The following is a 26,209-nucleotide window of genomic DNA, read 5'->3' on the forward strand; positions in this document are numbered from 1 at the left end:
TTTATCTACTTTCCTCATTCGAAATTAATTTGTTATTAATTGATTGATTATTATATCCAGAATCAGGAGATGTGCAATAAAAAAGGATGTTAATTAGACCTAATTGAAGACTAGATTTGCTTTGAATTTTGATCAGCAAGTCAAAGTCTAAAAAACATTCCTTTTTTTTTTTTTAATCGAAAAGAAAGGTTTCATTAAGAAACTAGGAGGAATTACAATCCAAAAGTGCAAGTGCTTCTAACCAAAGAGTAAAATTTCGGTTTCGAGGAAATTTTCGATGGAAACTTCTAATCCAAAAGAGGATATTTTCCACTTTCCATTAGGGCGCATAGATGCTCTAAGCTTAGCCTTACAATCTGTTTTTGTTATTGGGTGCAATCTCAAAGAGTTTCTTGAATTACACTTAGACTTGCCAGAATGTGAACATGTCAATGTATAGTATTTCAATTTCCCATCGTCTCCCTTTCTTGAGGTTCTTTTACTAACTTCAAACCCCTTTTTTTCCCCATACCTTTTGTAATATTCAAACAACTCATCGACGGAAGCAAATATCATACCTAACTACTTTCTCTTCCAAATTTGTTGAATCTTCCATTTCATTCAAATTAATTGTATTCTCTTCCAAATTTGTTGTATCTTCTAGTTCATTACATTTCTCTTCCAAATTTGTTATGTCTTCCATTTGATCCAGTTCCCTTGAATTCTCTTCTATTTCTAGTGTATCTTCCATCTCAATCAACACAAATCTAGAAAAAGAAAAACATCAACAAGATCAGCATGCCCAAAATTAGAATTATTGAGCACAAATCACTAAATTCTGATAAAAAAAAAATAACAAAACAATATGTATATTGAATCAAAGGTAGAAATTTTTTTTATTTAATTGAACTCAAATCATACAGGAAAATTAATTGACAAAAAATAAAAGTTTTGGTATATACAGTGTTAGCGACGATGGCTGTGATGGTGGAGCGCAATGCAATGATCATGAGATGAGTATAGGGAGGGGGGGTTGATGGAGTCACTCACGAAATTTAGGGTTTTTCTTTGAGGGAGGGATGGGGAAGGGGGTTTAACGTTGTAAAATTTGCTCATGGTTTTCTGTTTCTTTTTTGATCGTTGAATTAGTTTCTTTGGATTAGTTTTTCTTTTTTTTAATCAAAATTAATTACTAATAGTTAATATTTAGTAATAAAAAATATGACATGGCAAATGACATGGGTTGCCATGTCACTTGCGACATAGGTTGGGATCAACAAGTTGGGATACAAGGTGGGATCCCTAGCATTATTGTTTCTTTGAAAGAATTTTTAAATGACTTTAGAACTGAAGTAGATTCAACCCAACAAGCAATGACTACTTATATTCAATATCAAAGGAGTCATGTGTGGACATTGGGTCTAACACATAGATTGTTCATGATAAAACTACATGAAAGTATGAGAATCCAAATTAAAACTAGCTAACAATGCATGCAAAGATTCAGAACATTATATATCGTAAGATTCTACATTCCTGGTGTTAGGTGTGAAAACTCAATATTTCACTAAAACTAAAATCAAACACTGAAATTGAATTTCATTACACTGAAACTGAATTTCAAAAATTCAGTTACACTGAAACTGAATTTCAGAAATTCAGTTACACTAAATTGAAGAATTCAGTTATGAATTCACTTACTGAAACTGAATTAAGTGATGAAACAATTACACCTCGACTAAAATGCAATTACACCTTAATTAAAAAACAATTACACCTTTACTAAAACAATTACACTTTACTAAAACAGTTACACCTTTACTGAATTCCGTTTCACTAAAAAGAACACAGCAACCTTATAAAAAAAAAAAAATAACAATACAACAAGTCATTGAGAAGAGAGGAGTAGCCAACAATACAACGTCGTCCGATCACCTCACGCGCGACGAGTACACGACAGTCGCCACTGCCTCGATCTGTTTCTACCTGCAAATTTGATTCATCATATTTCAGAACCATAATTTCATTCAAAATTCATTTAAAACTCATGTTTCACGAATTTTAACTATTTAATCAATAAATGAAGTAAATTTATATATACTTATAAATCAATTAAAAACCACATTTCTATCTGATTTATAACAAATTCAATTAAAACAGATTCACAAATTATACATTTCACACACAGATTCACAAATCAATTTCAAATTAGGGTTTTCAAATCAGGGCTTTTGAAATTCAATGCAATTGAACCAAAATTTGTATACCAGTAGAGAGAGACTGTCAAGGGGAGAAGAATGAGACTGGAACCACTTCAATCCGCCACCGGAATCGCCGGCAACGGCGGCGATAAGTCTCAGACTTTCTCTCGGCGTCGATTCGCCGTCCACGGTGGTCAGTTGGAGAATCAGAGACCACCATCACACTCACCACGTCGAGAGGAAGCTTCTGGAAGTGGAGAGCGGCTGCGACGTCGCCGGAATCTCTAAGTCACCTCAAGAGATGACGATCGGACTTCGGGCTGTATTTGGGTTTCTGTGGATTTTAGGGGAAAGAAAAGGCCTTGTATAGATAGAGGAGGACGAGGCGAGAAGAACCCAACCGGTCCGACACCTCGTCGTCGCCATAATTGACGGATCGCCGGCGAGAGAGCTCGGATCTGCCTAGACCCGATCCGGCGTCGACGTTTGGTTTCACGGCACGTGGAGGGCATAGGGAGGAAGAGAGAGGAGAGACGAGAAGATTGGGACCGGTCTCGCCGGCAACCGTTGCCGAACGACGGAGCACTCGCCGATGACAGCCACGCGGAGAGAGAGAGAGAGAGAGAGAGAGAGAGAGAGAGAGAGAGAGAGAGAGAGAGAGAGAGAGAGAGAGAGAGAGAGAGAGAGAGAGAGAGAGAGAACGCAGAGGAGAGAGAGAAATGTGATTAACTGATTAAGTGACCAGCTGGGGTTATAATTGGAATATTAGAAAAATTTGGGGTTAAACCCAGTTTGTTGTTAGTTGACCAGGGGGTTTTGGGAGAGTTTAAATAACTAATAGGGGGTTCTTAATAAACTTTAGTAAAGCTGGAGGTTTTGAAATAACTAAGCTCTAATTTGGGGGTTTTGAATAGGTGAAACACATGTAAGCACTCCTAGCTTTATATATTGAAATATAATTCAAGTTTTTCTTTAAACTACCCAACTTAAATATCCAATAACCATTTGGTTTAGTGGATAACACCTAGTCTTCCTTGTTGAAAGAGATTCTGAGTTCAAATCTCATTGATGACACTTGATTAATAAAAAAAATTACCTAACTTAAATATACATAAGAGGTTAAATTACACTTTTTGTTATGTACGGTGGGCCTCGTATTCCTTCATTTCTTCTAGTTATTATTATTTTTTATTAATTTTTGTTAATCAACCATCTTGTATGAAATTTGAACTCGGGATATTCTCCGGAGAAGGGGAGATATCATCTATTACACCAAATGACCATTGGCCTTTGTAGTTTTTATTTTTTTTATTATTTTTTGATTAATCAACTGTCTTCCATAAAATTTTAATTCAAGATGTTCTTCGGACAAAAGAAAGATGTCATCCACTAGACCAAATAAACATTAGCCCTTGTAGTTTTTATTTAATAAACCACCTTTATAATTCGCTAGCATTTTCAATATGGTCAAAAGTTATATTTTTGTAACATTCTTACATAAAATGATTTAGAGGTGAACAAATTTATCTATTATCCTAGTTTTTTTTTTTCTTTTTGCCAAATCTATTATCCTAGTTCGACTCCACACATTTCAATATTGGTATTTACAGGCTTGGTGGAACTATGGAAATATATATTTTCATCACCTTTTTTATCAATCAAGCAATCTCATTCGGTGATCCTGTGTTTTGTGTCTGGATCAAATCATTAACATCATTTATTGGACAACGGATCAAGCATGGTCCATTACTAATTTTGAATTAGTAGGTAGCACTTATATGTTCCCAACTTAGTCATCGAGGCTCCAGTCTTAAGTTTGGGCAAACCCAATGCACTAATCAGGTATGAGGTTTTATTTTAGAAATTCTCGATATATAGCAACTTAAGAAGATATCTCATACCACTTAATATATCCAATGATGGACAATCACTCACTTGATATGACAAAATTGTATTTAATTCGTTTGTTTTTAACAAAATGGTATCGGAGAAGATACAACACTTGGGAGTTGGAGTCTTAATGTGCAATATTTAATCGAGCTAGCGAGCTTGGATTGTGAGATGACAATATTTGATGGATCAGGAGATTGTTGAAAAAAATATTAGGGTTGTGTGGGTTGACTCAAGTCATAGATGTGGATGAAGTTAATCCCATATTGAAAAATTGACACAACCATTTTTAATATAGGCTGAATAGCACAAATGTCATCCAGACTTTGAGGCTTATGCGCAAATGTCGTCCAATTTTTCATATATATATATTATATATTTATTAAATAATTTTTTAGATGAATTGACAAAAATATCCCTAATTTTAACTGGTGAATGGATGAAATTGACGGCAGACGGCAAATTTGCACAATTCTGAAAGATTGGATGGCAAATTGTCGCAATTGAAAGATTGGACGGCATTTGCGCACAAGCCTCAAAGTCTGGATGACATTTGTGTCATTCGGCCTTTAATATATATAAGTTTGATATCCACTACTAATAGTACGTATCGAGACATTCTAAAATAAAATCGCACATCTGAATAGGTCTATTGGGTCTGGGACTACTAACTCTGTCCCCACCCACATGGTAAAACATAGATAGTTTTTTATTTTGTGGCCAGGCTAGGGGGTAAAACCTAGATAGTTATATCTATGTTGGATCATAAATTAGTAGTAGATACACACTGATTTATTGCCCAACAAAAAGTGCCTAGATCGATCGATTAGGCCCATATTATATAATATGGGCCTAATATTATATATAGTCTCACTCACATCCGCCAAGAAGTCATTGAATGTATATAAAGAAATTAGCCACACACATTATCGGACTCATCAATATGTTTGTTAACAATAGAGATAATCCTACCTAAACTAGGTAACACCCAGAAACATATAGTTGATCCTAGCCATAAATAATATACCTTCTTGTAGGTCGAGAGGTTGGAGAAATTGATGAGCCTAGCTACAACTATAAAATACTTCATCGGCATCATGATCGATGCTAAGTTGCCAACTGTACCAACCAAAGGAGCCTCGTGTTACGCATGCGTGGTTCCATGCAAGTACATAGTTTCACAACTATATAGTTGCCGATCCATGACAGCATTAATTAGTACTCTTGAGCAATGTTTATAATTTAACTATTTTTTTAAATAGGAATCTTCGTCGACCTTTTAGTTTAAAATATAGGGACTAGTGTGAAAAAAATAACCCAGACTTCAGACAAGACTAAGAGTGTAATTTAACATTTTTTAGAATAATTAACTGAAGTTGGTGTAGAGTTTGGCTAAAAAAAATCGAAATAAAATAATAATACAGTATGAAAAAAGTTGGTGTAGAGTTGGATATATACTGAGGTGGCATGTCTAGATTGGTCTTAAATGCAGTGAGGGAGAGTAGGATTTTGAGGCATTAAATTGATATCTACTTGCCACCTTAAATGCCTGTGGCCTGCCCTCCTATTAATGGGTTTGATGAAGCCAATTTAAGAACGCTCTTAAGTAGACAAGCACCCTTTGCATGTCTAGCTACTCAACAGTTTCTGTTTTGTACCCAAAGTTTCCACAAGTACTGGCCCTTCTCTTTTTTATTTTATTTTTTTGTATTTTTATTTTATGATCTAGTTCTTCTATTAATTCCTGAAAGCTACACTAGGAGAGCTTCAATATTAACAACGGATCGATCACCATAGTTAGTTTTTTGGAGGGATATTCATATGGAATTTCCAGAGCTGTCTTTAGCTCCAACCCAGTTAGTTTTTAATAAAAGTAGTAGTACTACTAATAGTTCACTATTGGAATCTGAAAGCAAGAGTAGTACTTCTAGGAAGAGGAAGCTTTTCCAAGATCATCACCACCTCAACACTCATGAATTACCATCATCACTTAATACAAGTCCTGTTGATCTTCAACTCAAATTCCCCCTACCATTGGATTGGGAGCAATGCCTTGATCTTGAGGTAACTCTCTCTCTCTCTCTCTCTCTCTCTCTCTCTCTCTCTCTCTCTCTCTCTCACACACACACACACACACACACAAACACACATTCAAGTTAAGTACTGTACATTTTCTTTGCAGTCAGGGAAAATGTACTATCTGAACAGAAAGACCTCAAGAAAGAGTTGGAACTGGCCCTGCATGGACCAGGCGCTGGACCTGGAGCTCAACATCTCAAGATTCTCATCAACCATCTCGGCAGATTCATGTTCTGAAAGCTCCAACACACTAGTCGAAGAGCAGGCCAAGAATAATAATAAGCACCAAAGTAACAACATGGTGGCTTTGGCTTGTTTGAATTGCCATCTCCTTGTGATACTCTCCAAGTCTTCTCCTTCTTGCCCCAACTGCAAATATGTCCACTCATTTCCAACCCACCATCCCAAATCTCAAGTCCTTCAACACCCAAATTAAATTATGCCTCTTCATCAACTAATTAATTAATTCTCATCATCACCATGATCAGCTACAAAATAGAAAATTATTCCAATTAAGGAGGCAGTACTAGAAGCTAGCTAGGAAACGACCCCACTTGTTATGCCATGTAATATTGGTTTTCAATGTTGTATTCAAATGAGTAAATATAATCTCTGGCAAGCTGTTTCTGTAATTTATTTGTTCAGGTTTCTCTTTTAATTTGATGGTATGAGTTTGGCAGGTAGTTCTTGTAACAATAGTAATGGTCAAGTTTTTATTAGAAATAGAAAAAGTTCATTACCTATTTTTCCTTTTTAAAATAGCAGTTTTTATAAATGGAAAAAAACAATTTTGACCTATGTTTTACCCTAAAAACAAATTTGGTCGTTGTGGTTTCAAAATTTCGCATTTGGTTTTGTGTTTTATATTATTTGCAATTTAAGGACATTTATAAAATCATATGAATTTTTTTTTCAAATTAAAACTAATAAACTCGCGAGTTTTATTTAAAAATGACAAAAATCATGTATGTAATTAACCTTCAATTTAATTTTTAAACAAAAATTTAAATTTTGAGTCTCATATTGCAAAAAATATAAAACACAAGAACCAAATGTGGAGTTTTGAAACCATAGGAACCAAATATGTTTTCGAGGTAAAACACATGAACTAAAAATATTTTTTAAGTAAATTGGTTTAAAGTCCATGCATTATAGTTCTCCGTATTTTTGGTGTCGAGTGCTTGGCGTGTTTTTTTTTTTTAAAATTGGGCAAATTGCCACTGTCGAACAGTAACAATTAATAACAATCATTTTACGTTATAACACGGGTGGATGTGTAACACCCTGAATTTTCGGCTTATGTTAATTTTTCTACTTAAACTTTTTAACCTGTTTTTAAGGTTTGTTTAAAGGAATTGAAATTTTTCTTAACTTTGTTTTGACTAACCAAGACCTTTGATTGTGGTTCTAGAGTTTAGTTTCTTTAAAGTGAATTTTAGGGAAAGGAAATTCAAGAGTTTGGTGATTATTTTATTTATTTTTATTTTTAAATTATGAGAGGAGGATTTTTCATAATTTTTCTAGAAGTGATTTAAGTATTTTTAGGCTATAGGAAATTAGTACTCATTGTTACGAGTGCGTACGATTTTTCGGGGAATTATTTGGAGTCCTGAGCTATTTTTTGTAAATTTCTGAAGTTGGAGAAATTAAGAAAATATGAAAAAAGAAAAAGGAATTGCTGCCTGGGCACACAGCCACCCACGTGGCGAGCTGCCATTCGCCCAGCCAGGCTGACGCGTCGCCAGCAGGTGCTGACCAAGCGCACTCACGGAAGCGTACGCTGCTTTACACAGAAGTGAGGCCTGAGATCTAATCTTGTTCATCGAAGCTCATTAAACACCTTCAATCCTGGCCGTCCATTTTGATTGAAGAACCGGTCAAGCCCAGCTCCACTGTTTGACCCGTGTGTCTTGGAAATGGAGCGACCTGGTTCTTTTCATCTCTACAAACGGGCAACCCGTCGGGTATTTGTGACCTAATTCGAGTTTTGTGTGTTTTTAACACTTTTGTGCATCCTATCCCACATTGGAAAATTAAAGAAACTTCTCACCCTCAAGTGCCTATAAATAGAGACCTTTGTACCTCATTTTCACTTGCACCACCAAGTGAAGTTAGAGTTACTCCTTGGTTCTTTGAGAGTCTCTCTAAGAAAAGACATACCAAAAGGGAAGAAAATTCTAATAGTTTAAAAGTTTTTTTTTTTTAGAGCTTGGCAAGGAGGAGGAGTTCCTATGAGTGGAGTCTAGCTTTGGAGGTCTACAACCGGCTAAGTGTTTTATTTATTTTTCTGCTTTATTTATTTTTTTAAGCTTTAATATTAGGTTGCATTCTTAGATTAATTAAGTAGGATTTATTTATTAATTAAGCATGCCTAGGTTTATTTTGAAGATTTAATTGCTTAATTTATTTGGTTAATTAATTAAGCATGATTAGTTGTAACCTTAATTTTGAGATTTAATTAAGGCTAATAATTTGTTAGGTTTAACAAGTCCTTTAGTAGAGATTAAATTTGATTTAAGGTATTATTCAAGCTTGATTAAATAGTGGAATATTTTGGAGAAATGCTAATTAATTAAATACTTGGATAATATTTAGGTTTGATTTATTCTAACCTCAATTAATTTGTGGAATTGCTTTGAACTAAAACAATTAGTCAAGTGGTTTGACTTTAAGATAAAACTTGAAACCTAAAAACCCTAAAGAATAGAGTTTAGTCCACTTAGGACTAGAGTCTTTAGAAACGTGTGACCTAAAAGGGAGGGGTCATAACGAGATTGTGTTGAACTTAACTTTTGACTAAGTTGTCATATTGTCAGACATTAGGAACACCAGTTACCGAAGGTTTTCTTTATGACGTGACAATAAGGCGATGGATCCGAGACGGATGACGATGCATAGGTTATGTAAAAGAATAAGTGAAAAGCATTGGATTCCAGGTAGGGAGATTTATCTTACATTCCTGACTATGGACTTTGTGTGTGTTTGTGTTCTTAAATTATTATAACATGCTATGTTTGTATGATGAGTTTTAGAGTTAAGGTAGCCTCGTCGATGACCCTTGATTCAACAACCTAAACATTCTAAAAGAATTGATATGTACATTATGGAGAGTTTAGCCAAGCTAATACGTGGCTACGTGGGCTTGTGTGAAACGAGGATTCATGATTGATCAAGTGGCAGTAAATACGGTTTCTCAATTGCGAGTTTATATTTCTGTTTATCATGACACTCTCACTATGGATGTTATTTCTTTTAATAGTTGGTCGTAGTTGTATCTAACTTGTATCGACTATCAGGTATGAATGATTGTTGTGAATTTGCATGTTTATAATCATATTGTTGTAAAGCCAAGTCATAAATGTTATAAAAAGGATTTCAAATGAAAGATTTTAAAGAACTTGTTTTTTGGATGATTTAAGAATCTGACGGAAAAGGATTTTCACTATGTTTTTCACTGGCAAAGGTTTTGTGGTTTTCAAACTAGCCAGGGTCCCCTGAAGGGAAGCTATGATCGTATGAGATGCTTACCCGCTACATTATTTTTGTGTTCTTTGTTTATTTGATGTTTTTATAGGAACGAGCATGATAAAGGACGAACTTGGATGAGGGTCGAGCAGAATAGCATCTTGAGACTTGTCAACTTCCTAGATTTAATTGGTGATGTCATTTAATTGTTTTTTAGTATCGAGTATGTTTTGAATGATTTTCCTCCATTGTTTGGAGATAGTTTTGAGTTATTTATTTTGATTATACATTTGCCTAGCTTTGAAACCTTTATTCTATGCTTGCCATGTATTTTTAATTTATTTAATTCTTCAAGGTTGCAATGAACTACCGTAATCTTGGAGGTTGGTTTTATAAAGAAGTCTTATTTATATTTCACATGTTTTCCGTTATTTATTATCTTTGATTCAACCCGTATTAAACCCAAAAAGCTTAACCCGCCTTAAGTATCTTAGAGGATTAATACTTGATTTAATGGTATTAATTCTTCAGGGCATTCAAGGTAGGTACCTCTATTGCATACTCACGATTTGGGGTGTGACAGGATGTGACTTCATAAGGTTGAATTGTGTGTTTTATGTTGGTTTCATTAGTTTTTGATATGTTTATGTAAAAAAGACAAGGTATATCTATAAGTATTATTTTGGGTTAATAATACCTCAAGTTTACTTATAATTTCAATTACTTGCATACCTCTTGTTTCAAATCTTCCAATGTCATATCTCATCTTTCCAATTAGTTGCAATGTTATAACTCCGTCAGTATAACCGTTAATGAATCTGTTAAGTGCTGTCATGGCAAGGGTTAATTTCAGTTCAATACCTCAAGTTTATTTAGAATTTCAATTTCATACCTCTTTTTTAAAATCTTTCATTGTCATACCTCATCTTTTTTCCAATTTGTTGCAATGTCATACCTCTGTTAGTATGACCATTAAGGAATCCATTAAGTGCTGACGTGACTTTTACAGGTCCCACTATTTTTATGACATGGCACTTACGTGTCAACTAAAGAATGGGTTCTCACAAAAAAATTGCCATGTCAATTCTGATTGGATGCCACGTGATCTGAGAAGGAAAAAACTAATTTCATAAGTTTTTCTCATATCAAATTCAAATAATTTATGATGTAATAACTACTTTAGGAGAATAGATATCACATCATCCTATATCGGTTTTTCGAGGGTTTAGATATATATATCAGTGAATCACTTTATGTATGCACATTTTTGTAGTAGTGTAGGCCCTACTTCAAAGATCATCATTACAAAAAATCAACCATATCGAAAATCAATCTATCATCTAATTGTGATCAAATAAATAGACGAACACTATTTTCAATAAAAGCAGAGAAATAGTTGTTATTATAATCAAATGATTACATGACTTCCGATTTTGGAGATTTTTTACAAAGATGATCTTTGAAATGGCCTATAAAAATGAACTATTCGGGTTATGAGATTACATCGTGTGGTAGGTTCAAAAAAATGGTTAGCTTCCTATTAACTTGCTAACCAATAAGTTTTAGAACATTTTTTACTAAATAGATATCAAAAATAAGACTCAATAGATACTTAGCCAACTACTAGTAAGTATGTGGGTTTTCTTTTTGTCTTGTTTTACTAGCAAATGTTGTTAATTAGTCGTTGTTTTTTTAAGGGAAGTACTTTTGATTTTTATTTATTTTTTATTTTACATATTAGTCTTTTCAGGATTTCATCTCATATTGATTAAATTGTCTTTCTTTAAGATTTCAATAAGCAAACAATATTTTTGGGTTTTGAAAATCCAACCAAAAAACCTTATAGTTAAAATATCATAGTATATTTAGGACTTCGAGTTTCCTACATATCCGTGGGGGTGACTCTTTAAAGATTTACCTAATAAAGAAAAGTGCCCCTATATTCAACCAGATAATGACTTCAACTCTGTCTATTTAAATTTTGGGAGATATTTCTTTTTAAAAATTGAGACTATTGTCAAATTAAGTTAATTTAATTAATTTTGAATAAATAAAGTTGAATTTTTCTGCTTAATTAAATTGAGGCTATAAGTTGGTTAATAAATGAATCTAATTATTTGATTACAACCACTCCATTAAGTACCAAACGAAGAGATGTCTAAGGTCAGTACTTGTGTTGTGCTAAGTTGGCTAAGGGTAAATTGGGCCAAGAGCTCCCATAGCGTCTTTGGACTGACATGGTCATGTTGTAGGTCCTTAATTGGTCAGCATTCATACTTAATCAGAATGATGATTGAGTAGAAACCCATTGGGTTCTAGAAACCAAACTGTTACTAGAAGTTTGTGGAATGATTGAACTTTACGAGGCAAGTCATCCCCATATCCAAGAACCTAGGAATCCTAGAAATCGAGGTAGTGCCCCATCTTATGTTCTGAAAACCCAGACCCAACAGTGGTAAGGTTAGAGAGCTAATGGAAGTTAATATTGAAAGTAACCGTAATTGTGGTAGGGACTCCAATTATCCAAAAGGTGAACAAGTGGACATTGGACAAGCTATAAGTTGGATTTGGATTTCATGGTGGGATCTGGCTAAGCATTGGACTCCAAGTCTCACACTTTGTCCAAAGACCCATTTTTTTTCATTTACTATGTTAGTAAATATTGAGGCATGATTGCATTTTTTTTTATTGCCATATAGTAAATATTGAAGTTCCTCAATTATTTATAATTAAGGACCCAAAGTTCCTTATTTCTCATCATTATAGGAACCTGAAGTTCCTTACATTTATCATATGATCAATTAGAACCTAAAGTTCCCGACCATGATTCATTTGAAGACTTGAAGTTCTAAATTGAACTACATAAAACCATAAATCTAAAGTGTTAGAGATATATTAATATGAACATAAGGTTCATGGATCCTAATATTATGAACTTGAAGTTTTATAATTTATATGCTTATTGTTTATCTAATGGATCCAAATATATGGTTTTTAAAAAATGTCAAATATGGCAAAGCACGAGTTCATTGAAATTGATATTATGAGAAGAAATATCTTTCATGAGTCCTCAATGTGAAGATTCATTTGGAAGCTAGGAACCTCAAAGACTTTATTAAGAAGGGCAATGGCGCATCCTAGAAGGATTGTGCAACTATGATCGATTTTTCTCCACACCACATCCATAAGAGGTTGAAAATCAAATACACAATTGATAAAGATCCATGAGCTCTATGAAAATATTTGAAAGGGCATTATGATCACCAAAGAACTATGATCCTCCCCACGATCAATCAACTCATAAAGACATTAGGAAACTATGTTTCATTCCTCGAATGTTGTGCTACAGCAACAACATCAAGAGGACAAATTCAAGAATATTATGATTTAATTGCATGTCTTTATGTTGTTGAGCAAAGTAATGAGATCTTAAGGAAAAATCGATCATGATCCCATCCAACTAGATTTGCATCATCCCCTGAAGTGAATGACACTGTATTTCATGGCTATACTCATGGGTAGAGGGGTCAACGGGTCGGGCCGGCCCGAGCACGACACAACATGGCACGATTAAATGGGTTGGGCCGAGCCGAAGTTTTTAGCCCATCGGGCACGGCACGGTCCGGCACGAGCACGACACGGACCAAGCACGGCACGAGCACGGGAACAAAATTGGCCTGAATTAGGCATGACTCTTTTAACATTGTTTTTTATATTTTTAGAGAACTTTTCAACAAAAATATTCAATGTTCATGAAAAATAATGTTAATATTTAATTATAAATAAGAAAAAAATATCATAAGATTAGATTTATCACCCTAAAAAATAAAAATAAAAAAAGGTATGTGGGTTGGCCCATTTAAGGCATGGCACGAGCACGAATGGCCCACGGGCCGTGGGACGTGCCGGGCTTTAGGTCTTAACTATATGAGCCGGCCCGAGCAAGGCACGAAAGCACGTTGGGCTCAACTTAAACGGGTTGGGCTGGGTCGAGCTGGCCCGTTTTACATCTCTATTCATGAGCATGGACGAGGATATGTGTGTGGATGTGGTCACCATAATAGTTTAAACCATGGTGCTCATAATAATTTGGGTCCTAGAACTACCCAAAAAGCACAAAAGTGAAATGATGACAATCAAGACAAAGAGAAAGCTCAACAAGCAAAACATCCAATAATTTTGCTAATGTTTGTCATGGGTGTGGTGTAAGTAGGCATTGGTCATATGGTTGTTGTGCACTCGACACATAGTGGATCTTTACCAAGCCTAACTAAAAGAAAAGGAGATAAAATTGTGGAAAAACAAAATGTATTCACCAATTTGATCCTATGGACATAGAAGATCAATCTTTTGTGTGGACATAGCCCATCTTGAGTTTCGAGATTCTTTTGTGTACATTGATTGAAAATCTTTTGGTCCATTAATTAGAAATGTTACTGTCCACCCTTATTGAGAATTGATTGGCATAAATGCAAATGATTGATGTGAAGATATTTGTCTTAGCTTATATGAATTAAAGCTAATTAATACCATATCCGGTTCTAAAGATCTTATTGAAGAGTCTGAACGAGCCTATATTATGTTACATAATATTATGTACATTTGCATGCTTATGGTGAAAATAATATTTGGAGAAATTTTTTGTTTTCTCATATGGCCGGGTTGTATCATTCAAGGGTTGGATTTACATGAGTGACAAGTGAGGGACAATACATTCAAGGGTTGGATTTACTTCAATGCATTGAATGCGTTGTCTAATTCACTTGTCCTTCATTTTCAGTGAGCTAGACTGCTTGTATATAAATGCACAGTTCTTCTCTTAAGCGAACATCCGCAAATTACTTTTTCAGGGATACTATCATACTAGGCTCCGAGTGCTCGACACTGATTTCTCAACTTTATGATAGATTTTAACTCTAAGAAAATCTCAAATTTAAAACCTAACATTCAACATTCACAAGCCTCATTCTACACCCTAGGAGGGTATCGGATGAATCCGTACCTTATGCCCTCAAAAACAGGCGGAAGAAGCAGTACTGAGTGTTGAAAGTAGTGCTTGGCTATTAAAAAAAAACATTGTCGAGTGCTCGGTGCTGGATATGTAAAAAAATAAAAAATAGTAGACTCATCGGCCCTAGAGAAAAATTCTATAAATACATATATATATGTATATACATAGGGGAAACTTATAGAGGGATCTCTTTTAATAAGAGTAAAAGGGATTACATGTGGCTCAAACCTTGATGTAATCTCAAGATCTAAACTGTCTATTTGTTAGATCATCATTGAACGATCATCCTTATAGAAAATCACCAAATTGGAAATCAGTAATTTAACTATGACCAAATAAATAGACGAGGACAATATTTCCGATCAACACTAAAATCATTACGATGATAATCAAATGGTGAAACAAGTTTTGATTTTATTGAATTTTTGCACAGATGATTCTTAAATGAGGATATAACCTTAGACGTTTTGGATCATTGGACCACATTGTGAGCTGGTGTCAACCGTACAATCATTTTGCTTCTGACAAAAGATATCCCTCTTAATTGGGAAACCCATAAAGTCTCACAAAATTATATATACACACACACACGTGCATTATTGAAACTCACCGGGCCATGTAATGTGGTCTAATGATCCAACTTGTCTAAAAAAAATTTTATCTCATTTTCCTTAATTTTTAGATATGTTAATAATTATAAACCCCCTAGTTAGAGAGAAAATCTCTCATAACCTCCACCCAAAATCTACATCTCCCATAACCCCCAATCTTACACTTAATATTTTCCTAAACCCAATAGTCAACTAATACCCAGCCAAGTTTGACTCCCCATCTTTTAATTTTCCAGTTTTACCCCTTTTCTTTGTTTTCATTTTCCATTTGTGTGTGCTCTCTCTCTGTCTCTCTCTCTCTCTCTCTCTCTCTCTCTCCCATCAGTGTGCTCTATCTCCCCTGTGTGCTCTCTCTCCCTTCTGCCTCGATATGTGTATAAAAATTTACTACATTTATTAATTAAACAGTTTCAGTTCGTGAATAGTTTCAGTTCGTGAAACATGAATTTTAAATGAATTTTGAATGAAATTATGGTCCTGAAATATGGTGAATCAAATTTGCAGGTAGAAACAGATCGAGGCAGTGGCGGATGTCGTATACTCGTCGCGTTTGAGGTGATCGGACGACGTTGTCTAGGGTTTTAGTTTCACTAAATTCAATTTCACTGAATTCAGTTTCAGTGCATTCAGTAAACTGAATTTGAATTTAATGAATGCAATGAAACTGAATTCACTGATATTGAATTCAGACTGAAACTGAATTTAGTCTCTAGTGAAACACTGAATTGATATATACTTGTTATTTTTTGTCAAGTAAATGTGTAATTATTTTTTTTTCGGTACAAAATAATGGTGTAATTATTTTTTTATTTTAGTTAATAATAATGTAAAATTATATTTTTTTAGTGTAACTGAATTTCTAAAATTCAGTTTCACTGATCCACGTCAGAGAGCGTCAGCGCACGCGTCAGAAGGGTAAAAAAGGTATTATAAGTTTTTGGAGAGTTTCTAGATGGGTGGGGATTTAGGAAAAGTTTTAGGTTGGTTAGAGGGTTTAAAATTACCCACTATTTTTAGATTATAAATTTTTAAGTAGTATTATTAATTACTACTACTAGTTCATATGATTTTCTACTAGTTAAAACATGGGTTATACATAATATATATATACATATATATACACATAATAAACATGTGTTTATTAAATATCATTTGCTTTTTTAATTAAATTGGTAGAGGATCAAATGTAAAAGGACAGTACTTGGGTCACCCCTAGGGGGTACCACTTAGTCACCCCCACCTCCAAAACTACTTGTTCGGCAGTACATACTCATGCTCGGAACCGTTCATTTTTTAAATCACCTATTAAAAAAATCAACTCAATCGGAAATCGTTTGGTTATATATTTGTTATCGAATAAATAGATGATTTAGTTAATAAACCACTCTTTAAATACAAATTGTCCATTTACTCAATAATAATTATATAACCAAACGATTTCTGATTGAGTTGATTTTTTTCAGAGATGATCGTTAATATTAAATATCATTTGCTTTTTTAATTAAATTGGTAGAGGATCAAATGTAAAAGGACAGTACTTGGGTCACCCCTAGGGGGTACCACTTAGTCACCCCCACCTCCAAAACTACTTGTTCGGCAGTACATACTCATGCTCGGAACCGTTCATTTTTTAAATCACCTATTAAAAAAATCAACTCAATCGGAAATCGTTTGGTTATATATTTGTTATCGAATAAATAGATGATTTAGTTAATAAACCACTCTTTAAATACAAATTGTCCATTTACTCAATAATAATTATATAACCAAACGATTTCTGATTGAGTTGATTTTTTTCAGAGATGATCGTTAATATTAAAAAAATGAACAGTTTCAATTCTTAGCCTACACTACTTAACAAATAGTTTTAGGGGGTGGGGGTGACCAAAGTACTACCCAATGTAAAATAGAATAAGATAAGATACTAATTAAATCAGATAAACAATTTCACATGAAGTCAATTTCCCTAACCAACGTCATTTGGTGGAAAAATTATTTGGTGAGGGTAAAAACTAATGTTAATAATTATAAACCCCCTAGTTAGAGATAAAATCTTTCATAACCTCCACCCAAAATCTACCTCTCCTAAAACCCCAAATCTTACACTTAATATTTTCCTAAACCCCCTAGTCAACTAATACCCAGTCAAGTTTGACTCCCCATCTTTTAATTTTCCAGTTTTACCCTTTTTTTATTTTCATTTTCAATTTATGGGTGCTCTCTCTCTCTCTCTCTCTCTCTCTCTCTCTCTCTCTCTCTCCCATCAGGTGCCTCTCTTCCCCTCTGTGTTCTCTCTTTCCCCGCTGCTGTCGCCGGCGCGTGCGCCACCGTCTGGCGACGATTGCCGGCGAGACCGGTCCCATCACACTCGCCTCTCCTTCCTCTTCCTCTCCTTGCCCTCCACTCTCCACGAAACATAACATCGACGCCGGATCGGTCTAGGCAAACCCGAGCTCCCTCGCCGGCGATCCATCAATTCCGGCGACGACGAGGTGTCGGACTGGTTGGGTTCTTCTCGCCTCTTCCTCCTCTATCTATCCATGGCCTTTTCTTACCCATAAAATCCACAGAAACCCAAATACAGCCCGATGTCCGATCGTCATCTCTGGCGGTGACTTCGAGATTCCGGCGACGTCACAGCCGCTCTCCACTTCCAGAAGCTTCCTCTCGACGTGGTGAGTGTGATGGTGGTCTCTGATTCTCCAACTGACCACCGTGGACGGTGAATCGACGCCGAGAAAGTCTGAGACTTATCGCCGCCGTTGCCGGCGATTCCGTCGGCGGATTGAAGTGGTTCTGGTCTCATTCTTCTCCCTTTGACAGTCTCTCTCTACTGGTATACAAATTTTGGTTCAATTGCATTGAAATTCAAAAGCCCTGATTTGAAAACCCTAATTTGAAATTGATTTGTGAATCTGTCTGTGAAATGTATAATTTGTGAATCTGTTTTAATTGAATTTGTTATAAATCAGATAGAAATGTGGTTTTTAATTGATTTATAAGTATATACAAATTTACTTCATTTATTGATTAAACAGTTTCAGTTCGTGAAACATGAGTTTTAAATGAATTTTGAATGAAATTATGGTTTTGAAATATGATGAATCAAATTTGCAGGTAGAAACAGATCGAGGCAGTGGCGGCTGTCGTGTACTCGTCGCGCGTGAGGTGATCGGACGACGTTGTATTGTTGGCTACTCTTCATCTCAATGACTTGTTGTATTGTTTTTTTTTTTTTTTTGATAAGGTTGCTGTGTTCTTTTTAGTGAAACGGAATTCAGTAAAGGTGTAACTGTTTTAGTGAAGTGTAATTGTTTTAGTAAAGGTGTAATTGTTTTTTAATTAAGGTGTAATTGCATTTTAGTCGAGGTGTAATTGTTTCATCACTTAATTCAGTTTCAATAAGTGAATTCATAACTGAATTCTTCAATTTAGTGTAACTGAATTTCTGAAATTCAGTTTCAGTGTAATTGAATTCTTGAAATTCAGTTTCAGTGTAACTGAATTTTTGAAATTCAGTTTTAGTGTAATGAAATTCAATTTCAGTGTTTAATTTTAGTTTTAATGAAATATTGAGTTTTAGCAAAAACTTCAATTCCAGAAAAAAAAAAAAAAAAAAAAAAAAAACAGTTTCACCAAAATTCAATTACAGTGATGTCAGCACGTGTCAGTATGCGTCAGCGCGCGTCAGAGGGGTAATTTAGGATTATAAGTTTTAGGGGGTTTTGAAAGAGTTTCTAGATGGGTGGGGGTTTAGACAAATTTTTTTGGTGATTAGGGTGTTTAAAATTAGGCACTATAAAAACTAAAAAGGGAATCATGTTGTCCAGGTCTGTCTTCGTCTTTACTGGCTGTAATGGGTAGAGCCAGTCACTTGGGCTGGTTTATGAAATATTTTAACAGCCCTTAGATGAATTTATTCATCCAATATGTCTCCAAAACCTCATCCATAGAGTTGCTCTATTGTAGAAATTTATGAGATTTTCATAAAAAATTATATTTTCCTGGGGTTTAGGCTTTAGGCTTATGTGGCTTAAGTTCCACTCTCTTCCAAATCTTTCACTCCCTCACCCTCTTTTATCTTTTAAGTCTTGCTTCCATTATGAATTTCATGATTGTGATGCTCAAATGTAGGTGGCTTTATGAGGAAAAATTATAGGGTATAATTGATATACCGTCGTGTGGTTTAACTAATCCAACGTGTAAGGGTATTATTAGACGATGTGTTTTTTTTTTTTTTTTTGGCCAAAGAACATTTCATTTCACAAAAAAACCCATTACAAAGGAAAACAAGATGACAATAGAAAAACAAATCAACTACAAATAACTACAGCTAGATATATTAATAGGGTATAGTATTAATAACATCAACTTATATTATAACACATAAATTAATTATATCATGTGTCAATATATCGGTTATACAGAATAATTTCTCCTCTGTAAAGCCCATCACAAATTTAATTTGTCAAGCTTAGCATTGTTCAGCCCAGCTTTTTGCTGGTAACATATCTTCATTGTTACATTGGGCCTTCCTCTATCTCATATCTCTTGTACCAGATGCCAGATGCAACAATTCTCTTGTGAATATCATTACGATTCCACCAGAGAGAAAGAAATCGCTAAAAAGCATAAAAAGCTATATGACTGCAAAAAGACAACAATAGACCAATCACAGATTCTATTTGCACTGGTAGGTCTGGGTCAAATGCTTCCAGTATTAGTTGCAATTATTATTATTTTTCTTAAACAAAAACATAAGTGTTGCAATTGAAATAGTCATGGCATTAATTTTCCATTCGATTAATTAGAAGATTTAGATGATAGCTTTGTGAATTTGAAGCCTTGGGTGAATGCCACAATGAAGTTTTACAAAACCCAATAGGATTTGGACTTTTCTCTGCTCATGACTTTTTTCGCCCTTCTATATGCATGGGATTTACAACTGAAATTAAAGCCCAATGCAAGTGCCGCTTGACTATACTCTTTCTAGTGATTGGAAAAGTAGCTAGGAAAAATTATTTAGAAGTCTTTTTTTTTTTTTTTTACCAATATGGCTGAAGGAAAAGGTGAATTTTTGAAACCTTAGTTACAAGATTACAAAAATTAATTATAAATTGAATAATACTAAAGACACCAATTATTATTTAATTTTTCATTACTAATTAACTGATGTCGTGCATAATCTCACAACTACTTACGCATTAAAAATAAGAGTAAATTACAATTTACACTCCTGAAGTTTGGGGGGTTTCATAATTTGTACCCTATCGTTTCAATTTTTTCAATTCGGTACCTGACGTTTTGATTTACTTACAATTGACTATTATCGTCTATCTGATTGTCTAATCAGACGTTAATTGATGTATTATCAGTTGTGGGTCCTATATTTTGTTGACTTGTAAGGCCGAACGACCTCTCAGACTACCCCTATAAGAAGTTTTTCAGCAGTTTGATATGGATTTTGGTTTTTGAATGACCTCCCAAAATCCATATCAAACTTGATGTACCGAAAATGCACACACAGAGAGGTCATTCGGCCTTACAGGTTGACAAAAATGTGGATCAGTCAAGTCATCAATTAACGTATAATTATACAATAAAAAATATGACAGTAGTGAATTGCAGGTAAATTAAAACGTTAGGTACTAAATTCAAAAAAATAAAATTATAAGGTGCAAGTTGTGAAACACCCCAGACCTGAGGGGTGTGAATTGTAATTTGCTCTAAAAATAAATAAAGTTTAAAGTGAACTTAGATATCATTAATAAAATATTGGCGACTAATGACCATTTAGTCTAGTTGATGGCATTTAGTTTCTTTGTCGGATTAGGTCCTTGGTTTATATCTCATTGACGCTAGTTGAATTATCCAAAAATAAAATAAAACAGTTGGGATAATGTTTATTTTTATTTGTTTCAACATGCATTATAAATCCATGAATATGCCCTCACACACTAAAAAAGTGTTATGAATTTATTTATTTTTACTCATACATTATACAGTTAATTAAAAGTAAAAATAAATAAATAGAGAATCTGAATCCATAATTGCTATCCAAGTGATATTGTTAGATATTTAGATGAGATATGAAAGCATAAACACTCCTCACAAGGACAAAGTAGTTATGCCTACTACAAGTATATGCTTAGCATATCTAAATCTTCCTACTTTATTCAAAATTAGAAAATTCAAAATTCTGTCCTAGCTAATGTCCAACGAAGAGAGACAAAGTAAAAACACGTAACCAAACACATACTCATCAATACTGAAGTTTCCAAGCGGAAGATGACATGGATGTACAAGAGGCGGCCATAAACTACAGCCTGTTATAAGGACCATTTGGACACGCGGCAATTTATCACTAAAACTGTGTTTGCCTCAAATGGTACAACACAACTTTTTATTTTTTATAAAACGGGTGAATTTTTTTTAAGAGTTATTTACATTTACACTCTCTGAGATTCATCATCTTTTCACATACACTTTCTTAAATTTCAAAAATTACACATATACTCCCTGAGGTTTCAAAATTGTTGCGTATAACCCCTTGCAAGATAAAACAATAAATAAACAAATAAGAAAATATTTGTATTGAGGTTGGAATTTACACATTGAGTAATCTTATTAGGCCATTTCACCCCTTAGCATGTTTTTTTACATATTTTTTCATCATTTTTTGTCTCACTCTAGGGGGTTATATACAACAGATTTAAAACTTCAGGGAGTATGTAAAAAAACGAAAAACATCAAGGGTGTAAATGTAAACTTTAATCTATCATAATTTTAATTTATTTTTCCATACTTCCTCCAACATTTGGGCTAATTTAAAACTTTGAGTCGCCTTGACTAATACTATGCTTAATATTATTTTCTTGTGCCTAGATCAGTAACTTCTTTTCAACGAGAAATTATTCTGTATAATCGATATATTGCCACGTGGTATAATCAGTCTATGTGTTATAATATGAGTGGATGTTATTAATATTATACCCTACTAATATAAACACATCGTCCAATAATACCCTTACACGTTTGATTGGTTATACCACGTGACGGTATATCGGTTATATCCTATAATTTTTCCTTTTCAACACCCTATTTGTAAAAAAAATATAAAATAAAATAAAATCGTATGAATATAAGTAGCTAAGCTAAGCTATAACTCATAGTTTAGTATATACAATAAACAATTAATATTACTCATAAGTGACAAAACAATTATGGATTTGCTATCATGATTAGTTTAGTTAGAAGGAATGAGAAAAGCTCAATTGCAGCAACTATAGAACACACAAATATTTTTATAGCGCTATTTATGCACAGTGGTACCCCACCTTCTAAAACAAAGAAAGAAAAAAAAAAAAACCAGGAATGGGCTCATGTATTAGTTGAAATGATCTTATTTTTCCATCCACCAAATTTTTTTTTCTAATTAATAATTTCGACTCATCATCCAATCCAATCTTGAATTTGAGGTTGTATACACCCGTTATGAAATTTTCAATCCAATATTTTTCTATAAGTGCATCTATTTAAACTCTTTCAGGATGCTCGAAAAAATTATTGCGTATGACCGTAACACAATATGACATGCTAACGTGGTATTACCCATCCATTTAAGTTATAACACATGTACAATCATTAATATCTAAAATCCTAAACTCTAAACAATACTCTTAAAAATTGTACATCTGTTATAATTTGAATATATTGGTAACACCATGACAATGTGTCATGTGATGTTACAGTCACACACAATAATTTTTTACTTAGTTGATCTCCCTAAATATTTTATTCCAATTTTACCCTTAAATTAACAAAACAAAAAAAATTAAAACAATTGCAACAACCCAGCGCCCACCCGACCCACCCTCTTCCCACTTTGTTGTTGGCCTCGTAGCAGACTCTCTCTCTCTCTCTCTCTCTCTCTCTCTCTCTCTCTTCAGGTTCTCTTTGCCAAATGGAAAGGAGGCTGACAAGCCTTTTTGCCTACAAAGAGAACCCGAATAGAGAGAGAGAGAGAGAGAGAGAGAGGTAAGCCGACAACTGGGTGAGACCTCTAATAGTGGACTCGACGATGCGGTGGGGTAGTTGTAAGGGTGGGTTGGAAAGGGTTGGGGTTGGGGTTAGTTCCTATTTTTTAAATGAAACTCTTCATTGAATTGACCATATCCCAATACCTGAAAAAAATCTAGGCATTCATTCCAAAATCAACTGGCAATAGGAGGAGTAACTCAAACCCTTATAAACCACTATGCAAGGCCTCACATTTTTTATGTATAATTTTTCTCTCATCTCAACACGCCCCAGCATGTGTGGCGTCACTCAAGCCTAACACACAGAAAATTCATAATGGGTGACGTGGGAGCACGTGTGGCCATTAATCTCAACACATGGATAACGTACCTACTCTGATACCATAAAAAAATCTAGACATTACAACAAAAATTGCCTTTAATGACACAGATTCAATAGCGTTTAAATGGGTATGCCATAAAATAAATGTCATTAAATATTATTGAAGATGCATTTCGAAAATATGCATCATTGAATGTAGCATATGACAAATTTATAGTGGTATTTAAATGGGTATGCCATAAAAAATAATTTTAAAGATGTTTAGGCACCTGTCATCACATATATGACACTTTAAGGGCATTTACGGGATGCCATTAAAATTTTAATGGATACATGGCATTTATTATTGTTAGGCCGGAAGAGGCAAAATCTTCTTTATATCTAGGGTGTACAAAGTACACAAAGCTATCAATCACCTTAATTTTATGTAAACTTAAAGCTACACATGGTGTCACACCCCAAACTCCGGGTATGAGACAGAGGCACCTTTCTTGAATATCCCGATGAATTAATACTAATAAACCAGCGTTAATCCCCCAAGACACTCAAGAATAGGTTGAGCTTTTTTAATTTAAATGAGCCGGGTTGGATCATAGTACTCATTACACAGCATGATCTTTTAAGAAAATAGTAAAATCAAAATAATTAAGTAGATATAAATTAACCAACCCGCTAGGGTAGAATAGTTAAATCAACACTCCAAAAAAGAGAATTACCAAAGTATAAGCAAAACCTACACAAGTTTACAAAATGATTAAACTAAAAACATCATTGTTCAAAATAGGTTCTCAATGGAAAAAACTCATAGGAAAGCAAGAACCACTACAAAGCAAAAGACATGAATATAGAAACCTTGAGACATCAGACAAGAGAGTCCAAGCTGCGCACCCCTTAATCGAGATCTCTTTTAAGAGGCAAATCTGCATAAGCAAGAGAAAAGAAAACAAAACAAAGAAAGTAGGGGGTAAGCATCATATACAATCATAGCTTCCCTCAGGGGACCCTGCTAGGTTTGAAACCCAAAATCCCAAAATATTTCCACAAAATTGTTTTAATACCTCAGCTGCAACATTATATGGTAAATATGCATAAAAACCCATAAATTATAATAACTCAGTTGGTTGATACACATTAGGTACAACTATGGCCAGCTATTAAAAGAAATAGCATCCATAGCAAAAGTGTTATGGTCAACAGAAATAGGAACTCGCATTGAGATACCGTACCACTATCATCTGATCAATCATGGGTCCGCGCTTCGCATAAGCACACATAGCAACGTGTTGGCTTGGCTAAACTCCCCATAATGTACTGATCAATTCTTCTAAAAGGTTTAGGGATTTGAACCCAAGGTCATGTACAACGCTACCTCAACTCTCAAACCAGTCATAACAAACATAATAAGCATGTTCTAATAATTTTAAAAACTACACATACATACACAAAGTCCATAGTCAGGAATGTAGGATAAATCCCCTACCGGGAATCCAATGCTCTTCAAGTATTTTCTTTCACAAGCCCTTCACGTTTACGCACGGTCCTATCTTGGTAAATCATCTGTAACTAGACAATACAGCAACCTTAATCTCTTAACAACTCGGCAACTGGGTAATCCAATAAAGACAAATTCGACAAAAGAGAACAAATTCTAAATTAGGGACAAATATTAATAAGGGAAGACGGTATGACTTTTCCTTTAGTCACACATTGCTAGTCACTAGTCCTAGGTGGACTAAACTCTACTCTTTAGAAGTTATTTAGGGGTTTACAAGTTTCAAGTTTTAAGTTTTATCTTGAAGTCAAACCATTGACCATTTGCTTTATCTCAAAGCAAATCCTCAAAATAATTTAGATTAATCCAACGTAATCTCTACAATAGAAACTTGCTAATCCTAGCATGCTAATATCCTTTAATTAAACAATTGAATCTCCAAAATAAAGTTAGACATACTTAATTAATAAATAAATCCTACTTAATTAACCTAAGCATGCATCTCAAAATTAAAGCCTAAAAATAAATAAATAAAGTAGAAATATTAAAATACTTACTCGGTTGTATATCTCCAAAACTAGACTCCACTCCTAGGGACTCTTTCTTGCACTCCAAAATTTTTAAAATATGAGAATTTTCTTCCATTTTGGTATGTCTCTTCTTAAAGAGACTCTCAAAGAACTAAGGAGTGAATAACTCTAACTTCACTTAGTGGTGCAAATGAAATGAGAGACAATAGTCTCTATTTCTAGTTTAGCCTTTGTCTATTTTCTTTAGCGTTCCCTCAACACCACGTGGCATCCCATTGACACGTGGCCAAGGGAACCACTTTTAGAGACAAAACAATATGTTCCTTATTACTTATTTACTCTAAAACACAAGAGTAAAACTTTTATTATAAACAAAGTTTATAATATTTGATTGGTGTCACTGGTATTACCTTTACTAAGTTTATAATTATAAGACAAAACATTATATTCTGCCATACGATTCTTTAATGCTGAAACTTAATAATATGTATTCTTTTTTATAGCAAGTAAAGAAGATACATGGTGAGGGAAAAATTATTGATCATTTTGGCGTACAAGTATCAAACTCTCAAATTAGCACATGGTTCAAC

General features: G+C 34.2%; 1 protein-coding gene across 1 annotated transcript; it reads left to right on the forward strand.

Moving 5' to 3' along the window:
* The first annotated feature begins 5,874 nt into the window (after positions 1-5,874).
* On the forward strand, positions 5,875-6,695 carry LOC147292987 (uncharacterized). The gene is made up of 2 exons (XM_086234362.1): positions 5,875-6,134; positions 6,253-6,695. Exons 1-2 carry the CDS (start codon positions 5,892-5,894, stop codon positions 6,583-6,585), a joined length of 576 nt encoding a protein of 191 aa, XP_086090488.1. The 5' UTR covers positions 5,875-5,891; the 3' UTR covers positions 6,586-6,695.
* Positions 6,696-26,209: the final 19,514 nt, after the last annotated feature.

Source organism: Dryas octopetala, chromosome 2 (genome assembly GCF_963921425.1).
Source record: "Dryas octopetala chromosome 2, drDryOcto1.1, whole genome shotgun sequence".
In the NCBI taxonomy this organism is placed as follows: domain Eukaryota; kingdom Viridiplantae; phylum Streptophyta; class Magnoliopsida; order Rosales; family Rosaceae; genus Dryas; species Dryas octopetala.